The 11,992-nt window shown below is 46.9% G+C and overlaps 1 protein-coding gene across 1 annotated transcript in view; it reads left to right on the top strand.

The window, feature by feature from the left end:
• Positions 1-1,085: 1,085 nt before the first annotated feature.
• The window catches only part of sema4ba (sema domain, immunoglobulin domain (Ig), transmembrane domain (TM) and short cytoplasmic domain, (semaphorin) 4Ba), a 32,642-nt gene continuing 21,735 nt past the window's right edge, over positions 1,086-11,992 (top strand). Inside the window, exons 1-3 of the mRNA XM_023971645.2 lie at positions 1,086-1,242; positions 1,702-1,764; positions 2,333-2,431. Coding sequence (XP_023827413.2) covers positions 1,165-1,242; positions 1,702-1,764; positions 2,333-2,431 — 240 coding nt within the window. The 5' untranslated portion in view covers positions 1,086-1,164. The remainder of the gene's footprint in view (positions 1,243-1,701; positions 1,765-2,332; positions 2,432-11,992) is intronic.

The following is an 11,992-nucleotide window of genomic DNA, read 5'->3' on the forward strand; positions in this document are numbered from 1 at the left end:
AGACACGTGGCTACAGGCTGCAGACAGAGTGAGGGCTTTTGAAGGGGTGTCAGGATGGTGAGAGACAGATTGGGTGCCGGCTCTCGCTCTCTTTCTCTGTAGCCCACTCCAGAGGTGATGAGAGAGGGTGATAAGACTGGAGGCTGCTAATGTATCCTGTTACTGAACAACACCACACACACACACACACACACAACACAACACACACACACACCACACACACACACACACACACACACACACACACACACACACACACACACATACAGAGGCCAGCCTCTGTCCATCTCTCCTATTGTAGCTCCCCTGTAGCGATGGAGAGAGACAGCCTGCTAGGCCAGACAGTGTTGTCATGGGAACAATATACAGCCTGAAGGAGCACCGTCAGTATGACATGGTGTGCTGGTGTCTCTGGTTAAGAACACACATCTGTCTTTATCCTGCTCATGATGTTATGGACACTCACACACACACACACACACACACACACACACACACACACACACACACACACACACACACACACACACACACACACACACAACACACACACACACACACACACCACACACACACACACACACCACACACACACACCCACACACACACACACACTGCATTTTTGATGTTTAATTCTTGCCCTTTCTTGCCCAGAACGCCTCTTGAATGCTCTTTGCAGGCTCATATTGCAGTAATACATTCTGTTCGGTAGTCCTTTCCTGCAGTCAAATTATCAAATCGCCCTCTAGTGGCCTCATGGATGGAATGTTATTCATATTTTTCATAATGAATAAACTATTTTCTTAGTGCAGAAAATCTGGTGTTTCTATGTCAAACGTTTTGGTGTTATTTCAGTTTTCTGTGATGTCTATAACGTGTAATATTGGTATGCAAACCCAACATTGAATGCATTTATATCTGACATGGTACAGGTGTCTTCTTTTTAAGACCAACCGCATGTGTGTGAGGTATATACTTGAGTTTCATAGTAGGTTTGTTTAAGAAACTTCTGTGACCCGATTTAGCCCACTGCAGTAAGGTTAATATTTTATCTCCTCTTTCTGTTTTTCCTCTCTCCCCAGTGCAAAGGAGAGATCAGCCAAGAGATTCTCTGTGGATGGAGTCTTCAATTACACCTCTCTGCTCCTCAGTAAGGAAGATAACATGCTCTATGTTGGAGCACGAGAGGAGCTCTTCGCCCTCAACCTCTCTGATATCAGCAGAGTCAAACTACAACGCAATGTAAGTGGGCACGAGTGTGTCTGTGTGTGAATATTGAAACATTTGTATTTTTAGAGGTGGTATGTAATACCCTCTCTGCTCTCAGATATACATCATCACAGTACTGGTGTGTGTGTTGTGTGTGTGTGTGTGTGTGTGTGTGTGTGTGTGTGTGTGTTGTGTGTGTGTGTGTTGTGTGTGTGTGTGTGTGTGTGTGTGTGTGTGTGTGTGTTGTGTGTGTGTGTGTGTGTGTGTTGTGTGTGTGTGTGTGTGTGTGTGTGTGTGTGTGTGTGTGTGTGTGTGTGTGTGTGTGTGTGTGTGTGTGTGCACGAAGATATGTTAATTACAGTATATAACTTATATGGTGTATGACATCTTGTGGACACTGCTCTTTTTGACAGTGCTCGGCAGCTACTTTCTTTACAGCTCAATGATGTGTCTTAGTAATGTGCCTGACACCTGTACTCTCCTCTCCTGTAGCTTACATGGAGCACCCCAAAAATGAAGAGAGACGAGTGCAGTTTCAAAGGCAAAGACCTACAGGTGAGTACACTGCGCTACATGTGTGGAACTCTAGTGACAATATTTACACTTCCATTCCAGTCCTTAGGCTTGTTTTTTGCCATAGTACTGAAAATGAACTTAGTCAGAGGCAGTGGAAGTTCTAATTTAAGTACATATCCATTCAGCAGTGGTGGCCTGAGTGATTTCTTTACAGCCAGATAAATTGTCTATTCATCCCATCTAACTATTGTGGTGAAACCTCAATTCTGTGGGAAGTATATTATCAGAAGGCCATATTGTATGATTCATTTATGGTTAATTGATTGGTTGGTTGGGGTACAGTTCTTATAGACCAGGATCGTGATGAAGACACTCTAATCCGTTTTCTGTGTGAGACAGTCACTCATACGTTTGTCACACTGCTGCCAACAGCCCTCCCAGGCTATTTGAAAGCAATTCATTCCGGCCAAGTAATGTGGGAATATGCTTGGAGGGTCGCCTAACGAGCTACTCCATTCAACCTGAGTAACTCTCCCTCCAGAATAGTTTGTGGGAACATATGAATCATATTAACGATGCTCTCTCCTCTCCTGTGTCTTTAATGCAGACGGATTGCTTCAATTACATCAAGATTTTACTGCGTGTGAACAGTACCCATCTATACGTGTGTGGAACGTATGCCTTCAGCCCAATCTGTGCATACATAGTAAGTGTTTAACTTTTTACTCTGCTGCAGCATACGGCATACAATTCCAAAATGCCTGTGTGTTGTAGAGAGAACCACCATGCCTGTGTGTTGTAGAGAGAACCACCATGCCTGTGTGTTGTAGAGAGAACCACCATGCCTGTGTGATGTAAAGAGAACCACCATGCTGGTGGTGTTAGAGAGACCACCATGGCCTGTGTTGCTTGTAGAGCAGACCCACCAGTCGCTGTGTGCTGTAGAGAGAACCACATTGACCTGGTGTGTTGTAGAGAGAACCTGTTCGAGAGAACCATGCCTGTGTGCTTGTAGAGAACCACCATGCCTGTGTGATGTAGAGAGAACACCATGGCTGTGTGTTGTAGAGAGAACCACCATGCCTGTGTTGTTTTAGAGAGAACCACCATGCCTGTGTGCTGTAGAGAGAACCACCATGCCTGTAGTTGTTGAAGAGAGACACCACCATGCCTGGTGTGTTGTAGAGAGAACCACCAATGCCTTGTGTGTTGTGAGAGAACGCACCATGGCCTGTGTGATGCTTATGTTAGAGAACGCACCATATTTGGTAGTTTTCGCCTGTAGAGAGTAACCACCATGCCTGTGTTGTAAGAGAGAACAACCATCCTGGTTGATTTGTAGGAAAGATGAACCATTCTCTATCGCTGGTGTTGTAAAACCACACTGTCGTGTAGTTCTGTGAAGAGACACTATCTGCATCGCCTGATGTACGCAGTGTAGACTATGTATGTATACTTCACCACGCCTGGAATGTAGAGAGAACACCACCATGCCTGTGTGCTGTAGGACGAGAACCACCATTGCGCGATGTTGTAGAGAGAACCACCATGCGGACTGGTAGAGAGAGAGGCTCAACCAACGGTTGGCCGTGGTATGTATGATAGAGCCACCTATTAACGCTCGTGCTGCGTTGTACGCACGCCATAACCACCCATTGGGCCTGTGTGTTGGTAGAGAGAAGGCACCATGCCTGTGTTTGTTGTAGAGAGAAGCCTGCCTGTGTGTTGTGAGAGAAACCACCATGCGCTGAGTGTTCAGAGAGAAGTCCACCCATGAGCTCTGTGTGTTGTACGTGAGAGAACCACCATCGACTGTATGGCTGAAGAGACACCAGCGCATCGAGCTCATGTGATGTCAAGAGAAGCAGTTCTTATTGTCTCTGTGTGTTCTGTCCCACGCACGAAACACCGACCGGTGGACCACCATGTCTCCATGTGTGTTGATAAGAGAACTCACGCTTATGTTCTCGTGTGTCATCTCGCTCACGCAAAGAAAGATAGGAGCTCAATACCATGTGTTCTGTGTTGTAGAGAGAACCACCAGTGCAGTTAGAGATAAGAGTGAACCATTGTCTATGCTCGTGTGTGGTGCAAGAAGAAACGCATGCGCTGGTAGGTTTGTTTGATGAGAGAACCACCATCGCCTGTGTGATGTAGAGGAGAACACATGCCTGTGGTGGTATGTATGAGAACCCATCGCTCGCTTCGCTCTTCCGTTGTAGAGAGAACCACCTATGCATGTGTCGCACCTGTCGTATAGAGAGGACCGACTTAGTGCCTCGTATGCTCGATGTAGAGAGAGCACGCGAGCACCTCGTGTGAGGTGTACGAGAGTACCACCTGTCTGTGTGTTCGTAGAGAGAACGCACATAGCTCGCTCGTGTTGTTTAGAGAGAACCACCATGCCGTTGTGTGATGCCTCACGCACGACGCACCACACTGTCTGGTGCTGTAGAAGAGAACCACGCATGTCTGCTGTGCGTAGAGAAACCACCATGCCTGTGTGAGATGTATGAGAGAGACCACGATGGCACTGTGTGTTAGTACGAGAAACCATGCCCTGATGATGGATGTGAAGAGAAACCAGCCAACTGCCTGTGTGTTGTAGAGAGAACAGCTGTGTATTGGAGGCACGCATGCTGTGTGTTGTAGAGAGAACCACCATGCTGTCGTGAGTAAGAGCAGCAGACATCTGACGTTGTCGTTGTCTGTAGAGAGAACCACCATGCCTGTGTGTTGTAGAGAGAACCACCATGCTGTGTGTTGTAGAGAGAACCACCATCCTGTGTGATGAGGACAACCACCATGCCTGTGGTTGTAGAGAGAACGCACCATGTGTGTGTTGTAGAGAGAATCCACCATGCCTGTGTGATGTAGAGAGAACCACCAATGCCTGTGGTTGTAAGAGAGAACCACCATGCTGTGTGTTGTAGAGAGAACCACCATTGCCTGTGTATGTAGAGAGAACCACCATGCCTGTGTGTTTAGAGAGAGAACCACCTTAGATGCCTGTGTGTTGTAAGAGAGAACCACCAGTCCTGTTGTGGTATGTAGAGAGAACCATAATGTCTGTGTGTTGTGAGAAGAACCACCTATGCCTGTAGTGTGTAGAGAGACCACCATCGCCTGTTGTGATGTAGAAGAGAACCACCATGCCTTGTGTGTTGTAGAGAGACACCATGCCTGGTGTGTTGTAGAGAGAACCACCATGCTGTGTGATGTAGAGAGAACCACCAATGCCTGTGTGATGTAGAGAGAACCACATTGGCCTGTGTGTGTAGAGAAACCACCATGCTGTGTGTTGTAGAGAGAACCACAATGCCTGTGTGTTGTAGTAGTAAACACCAATGCTGTGTGTTGTAGAGAGAACCACCATCGCTGTGTGCTGTAGAGAGAACCACCATGCTCTGTGTGTTCGTAGAGAGACACCACCATGCTGTGTGTTGTAGAGGAGAACCACCATGCTGTGTGGTAGTAGAAGAAGCCACCATGTCTGTGTTGTAAGAGAGAACCACCATGCCTGTGTGACTGTAGGAGAAACACCATCAGAGACCATGTGTTTTTGAGAGAGAACCATCTAGTATTAAGATGGTAGGGAGAGCAAAACCATCCCATGCCTGCTGTGATGTAGAGAGAACCACCAGCTAGATGTCGATGTATGTGAAGAAACCACCTTTAATGCCTGTGTGCTGTAGAGAAGAAGCCAGCTATGCTTGCTAGCAGGACTTCTTATCTGTCATGTCTCTTGTTGCTGTAGCAGTGAGAAACCACCAGTGCCTGGTTCGCCTTGTAGAGAGCAACACCTAGCCTGTGTGTTGTCAGAGAGTTATTGTAGACCAACAGCACTGATCTGTGGTGGTTTTGTAGAGCGAACCACGCATGCCTTGTGTGTTGTGGAGAGAGACACAGCATGACCCTCCTTTTGTGTTTGTCCACCGCACCACGCCCACACTCGCCGCTGTGTGTTGTAGAGAAGACACGGACCACCATGCCCTGTGTGTTGTAGGGAGACACGCATAGTAACCACTCAGAGAGAACCACCATGCCCTGTTGTTGTAGAGAGAACCACCATGCTGGTGTGTTGTAGAGAGAACCAGCCCATGCCTGTGGTGTTGTAAGAGAGAACACCATGCCTGGTGTGTTGTTAGAGAGACCACGCATGCCTGTGGTGATTAGAGATGGTTGCACACTCATTCTTCATGTCTTGTGTTTGTAGAGGGAGACAACGCACCATGCTGTGTGATGTCAGAGCGAGAACATGGTCATGGCATGGATTGTTGATTAGAGAGAAACCACCATAACCTGTAGGTTGTACAGAGCAGAAGACGTGTCGCACCATCTGTAGATGAGAGCACGACAGCATGCATGTGTGGTTCGTCACGCACGCAGAAACCACAGTATGTCTGTATGTTTAGAGATGGAACCACCATGCCGGAGTACCGCACGAGAACACCATGCCTGGTGTGATTGTAGAGAGAACGCACCATGCTGTGTGATGTAGAGAGAACCACCATGTCTGTGGTGTTGTAGAGATGGAACGGCACCATGACCGTGTGTTGCAAAATTCTCTCAACAACAGGACCCTGAACACAGTAAGAGAAGAGCATCCTCCAGCCAGACGCACAGAGGCGCAGGAAACCATTAAGGTGTTCAGGCATAGGCGAGGTGGAATTTAGGAGGCAACAGCTATGGTTATGGCAAGAGAGAAGATTTTGGACACCAGAAGCGCCTGTTCTTACGAACTAATCATGGCAGGCATGGTGGAGTATTCGTCTCTCTAACCACAGAACACAGTTCCAGAAACCCCTTTCTTGGGAGTAGGCTGTTGTTCTGTCTACAGGTCTATCTATCGATGCTTAGATAAATTACTTGGTTGTGTACAGATGAGCCGAGTCGAGCCGAGATGTCTATCCTCTCTACAACACACAGGCAATGGTGGTTCCTCTCTACATCAACCGGCATGGTGGTTCTCTCTACAAACATACAGAGCATGGTGGTTCTCTCTACAACACACAATGCATGGTGGTTCTCTCTACATCACCCAGGCATGGTGGGTTCTCTCTTCAACTATCTAGGCATGTGAATTCTCTCTAAAGGGACAGCCCAGAGAACAATGATGGTCGTTCGCTTCATCGTACACATCCACCGACGGCCAGTGGATACGGTATACTCTCTAAGCATTGGACACACAGACAAAGTAGGGTGATTCCTCCACGCGTGATCTACATCACACAGGCATGGGATGGATCTTGCCGGGCACTTGTCTACAACACACAGAGGCTATGGGGTATTTTCTGTCAGCTTGACAGCCACCTGATCGAACCACCATAACATCCCATTATCTATATCTATCACGTAGGAACATTATAGAAGGCAATGGGACAGTTTGCTCTAATTACAAACAAGGCGGCGGGTACACCGGCAACGACCAGGAAGACAGTCTCGCGCCGGCTAGAAGTTGTCTACTTCTTCGAGACTGGATCGGAAATTCACACAGGCATAGGAGAATCCGGGCTCTACAGCACACAGGATGGTGGTTATCTCTACAACACACAGCAGGGGCATCGAGTGGTTGTCTTCTCTACAACACAACCGAGGCGACGGTGGTTCATCTCATACAGTGAGCATACAGGCGATGTGGTCATGTCGTCAGTAGCAACGACACACCAACGAGAGATTGTGTTCTCTCTACAGAACGACACAAGCTGTCAGATCCTGTAGAAGTGACTCGCTCAGCATGGTGGTTCTCTGCTACAACACAGCAGGCATGGTGGTTCTCTCTACACATACATGGCATGGTGGTTCTCTCTACAGCAACACACTGAATCAGTCTGGAGGCGCGTCGCACTTCTGTTGCGAAGGCATGGCTGGTTCTCTCCTACAACAAACAGGCCATGGTGGTTCTCTCTAGAACCACACGAGTTATGCCTTGGCGGCTCTTTGGTAGGTGGTTCTGAGTCAACAAGTCCTCTATAGAGACGCAGATGCTGAACGGGCCCCTAGGAAATCTTGGATGTCACAGTTATAGAGATTGAACTGCCAGAAAGCTGGCTGAGTAAGGGAGGCTTGAGGGTGAGGACGCCACGGGTGGGTCCGAGTCGACCAGATCGTCAATCATGGTGGTGGCTCAACTTCTAGATAAAAAAGTTCGTCCCAATGTGGTTCTTTCCGTATCTACACACACATGGTGGATACGACGGTAAGGACTCTACAGGTCAGACAAGAACGGACGGAGAATGGTATGGGTCTCCAGACTATGAGACAACTGCTAGGTGTGTTCTTCTCGGTAACGAAAAGGTGAGAAGGAGCGAACCACCGAAGGAAATCATGGGATAGGTTGTCTCTACACATCACACAGGCATGGTGGTTCCTCTCAACAACACACAGGCATGGTGGTCTCAATCTACAAATCATCTGGTCATGGTGGGTTACTCTGTTTCTTACATACACACAGGACATTGGTGGTCCGCGTCTACTATGCAACACCGGAGGCAGTGGTGGTCTCTTCTAGCAACACACAATGACTATGTGTGGTTCTCTAGTCTACATCACCCATGGAATGTGGTTCTCTGTCTATTTCATCACTACAGGCATGGTGGGTTCTGACTCTTTACATTCTACATTTTTCTTCAGGCATGGTGGTCTCTCTAATTGTACTAATCAGGCATGGTGGTGTCTCTCGTACAACATTCACGGTCATTGGTGGTGGTTTGCTCTCTACATCACAGCAGGCATGGTGGTGTTTATTTGTTTCTCCTGACACCTACAGGCTATGTGGTGGTTTGTCCTCTAGAATCATTCACAGGCATGTATGTGGTTTTTCTTCTACATCACTTTACAGTGTTGTTGTAGAGGGTATCTCACTATTTCTGAGTCAACAATACTATCTGCTCAGGCCTTAGTAGGTGGTTTGTCGATCACGGTCATACTAGTTCATGTCAGTTGCTCCGTGTGCACACACGCGCACTGTGTGGTTCTCTTCTACATCATTGCACTAGGCATTGGTGGTTCTCCGTCTACTACACACAAGGACTTTATTGTGGTTTCTCTCTACAATCATTCAGCATTGGTGTTCGGTCTATCTACACCTCGACACAGGCATGGTGGTCTCTCTAGCAACCGTACTTACAGGCTACACAGGGTGGATGTCTCCTCTACACTAGAGCACATCAGGCATGGTGGTTGGTCTCTACACAACGACGGTCATGTGATGTTACGCCCTCTATTCAATCACACAGTGGCATTGTGGTTCTCTTCTAAGCACGGACAACATGCAGGCAATGACCGCTGGTTCTGCTCGTGCTCTATCTATACACACAGACATTTGTGTGTTTTCTTAGTGTTGTTGATGTCTACTCTAATGTCAACTACATTCAGGTCAGGTGGTGGTTTTCTCGGTCTACATGACACATCAGTGTCGATGTGGTGGTTTCTCTTCTTACATGACACAGCAGCATGGTGGTTCTATCTACATTCACACAGTGGCATGGTGTCCGATCTTAGACACATCAAGGCATGGTGGTTCTCGTCGTACTTATCAGCAGCAGGTCATTTTGGTGGTTCTCTCTACATGCACATTCAGACATGGTGGGTTCTCTCTATTTAGCTTATGCCACACAGAACCTGGTGTTCTCTCTACATCACACAGGCATGGTGGTTTCCTCCTCTACAACACACGGCATTTGTTGTGGTTCTCTTCTTACAAGGCACACAGACATGTGTGGTTCTCTTCTTACATCTACAGCTGGAAAGTGGTGGTTTCTCTTTCTCGTGTACTTATTCTTACACATTTGGCATTGGTGTTGTTCTGCTCTACTTACACGGATGCGGTTGTTTTTTGTTTTTTATGTGTTTGTTTTTGGTGTTGTTTGTTTTCATTAGCTGTGTTGTGGTTTGTTGTTTCTATTACAACATTGTTGTTTGTTTCATAGGTCTAAGTTGTTGTTGGTTTGCTGTTCTACAACACTACATGGCAATGGGGGTTGTCATTACATTTTTTCACATTTGTTTTTGTTTTTTGTGTTTTTTTTTTTGGGTGCACTGTTGTTTGTTTTTGTTGTGTTTATTTAGGCGATTATGTTGGTGGTTCTCTCTACAACCTATTCAGTTGCATATGGCTGTGTTGTTCCTCTACCATACACACAGGCATGATGGTTCATACTACATTTCTTATCCACGAGTTGGTTTTCTCTCTACAACATCACAGAGCATCGGTGGTTTTCTCTAACATCAACACAGGCAATGGTTGGTGTTCTCTCTACAACACACAGGGCATGGTGGTTCTCTCTACAAAACACAGGCATGTGGTTCTCTCTACAACACCAGGCATGGTGGTTCTCTCTCTACAACAACACGCGACATGGTGGTTCTACAGCACACAGGCATGGTGGTTCTCTTACGCAGCACAGGCATGGTGTTCTAGTCTTGTCTCTTACACAGACATTTCTTACACGGCATGGTGGTTTCTCTCATACACCACAGCATGTGGTTACACACAACACTGTTCCCTAAACAAGGCATGGTGGCTTCTCTCTACAACACACAGGCATGGTGCTCTCTACTACAATGGTGTCTTACAAAACTGTGTCTCTCTCAACATCACTAAGGCATCGGTGTGTTCTCTTACAACACACAGGCATGGTTGGTTCTCTTAACATACAACACAGGAATGTGGTGGTTCTCTCTACAACAACAGGCAGGTGGTTCTCTCTACAGCACACAGGCATGGTGGTTCTCTCTAAATCATCAAGGCATGGTGGTTCTCTCTTACAGCACACAGGCATGGTGGTTCTCTTACACAACACAGGCATGGTGGTCTCTCTACAATCACACAGGCATGGTGGTTTTCTCTACACACACGAGCATGGTGGTTCTCTCACAACAGGCATGGTGGTTCTCTCGACATCACACAGGCATGGTGTTTCTCTCTACACACAGGCATGGTGGTTCTCTCTACAACACCACACCAGCATGGTGGTTCTCTCTACATCACCAGGCATGGTGGTTCTCTCTACAACACACAGGCATGGTGGTTCTCTCTACACAACAGGCATGGTGGTTCTCTCTACAACACACAGCATGGTGGTGGTCTCTCTACAACACACAGGCATGGTGGTTCTCTCTACAACACACAGGCATGGTGGTTCTCCTACACAACACAGGCATGGTGGTTCTCTCTACATCACAACAGGCATGGTGGTTTCTCTTACAACACACAGCATGGTGGTTCTCTCTACAACACACAGGCATAGGTGGTTCTCTCTACACACAGGCATGGTGGTTCTCTCTACAACACACAGGCATGGTGGTTCTCTCTACACACAACAGGCATGGTGGTTCTCTACATCACACAGGCATGTGGGTTCTCTCTACACACACAGGCATTGTGGTTCCTCTCTACATACACAGGCATGGTGGTTCTCTCTGAGCAACACACAGGCATGGGGTCTCTCTACACACACAGGCATTTTGGAATTGTATGCCGTATGCTGCAGCAGAGTAAAAAAAGTTAAACACTTACTATGTCATGGCACAGATTGGGCTGAAAGGCATACGTTCACACAACGTATAGAAGGGTACTGTTCACGATACCTCTGGCAGCCGGTGTCATTTGATCCAGCGCTGGTGATTGCGACGCAGTAAAATCTTGGATGTAATTGGAACGGCAATCGCGTTGCATTAAAGACACAAGGAGAGGAGAGAGCATCGTTAATAGATTATTATGTTCCGCACAAACTATTCTGGAGGAGAGTTACTCAGGAGGTTGAATGGATAGCTCGTTACGGCGACCTCCAAGCATATTCCCACAATTACTATGGCCGGAAATGAATTTGCTTTTCAAATAGCCTGGGAGGGCTGTTTGGCAGCAAGTGTGACAAACGTATGAGCTGAGCTGTCCTCACACAGAAAACGGATAGAGGTGTCTTCATCACGATCCTGGTCTATAAGAACTGACCCCCAACCAACCAATCATTTACCATAAATGAATCATACAATATGGCCTTCTGATAATATACTTGACACCACAGAATTGAAGGTTTCACACACAATAGTTAGATGGGATGAATGACATTTATCTGGCCTGTAAAGAATCACTCAGGCGCACCACTGCTGAATGGATATGTAAGCTTATTAGAACTTCCACTGCCTCTGACTAAGTTCATTTTCAGTAAAACTATGGCAAAAAACAAAGGCCTAAGGACTGGAATGGAAGTGTAAATATTGTCACTAGATTCCACACATGTAGCCAGTGTACTCACCTGTGGGT

Source organism: Salvelinus sp. IW2-2015, linkage group LG26 (genome assembly GCF_002910315.2).
Source record: "Salvelinus sp. IW2-2015 linkage group LG26, ASM291031v2, whole genome shotgun sequence".
In the NCBI taxonomy this organism is placed as follows: domain Eukaryota; kingdom Metazoa; phylum Chordata; class Actinopteri; order Salmoniformes; family Salmonidae; genus Salvelinus; species Salvelinus sp. IW2-2015.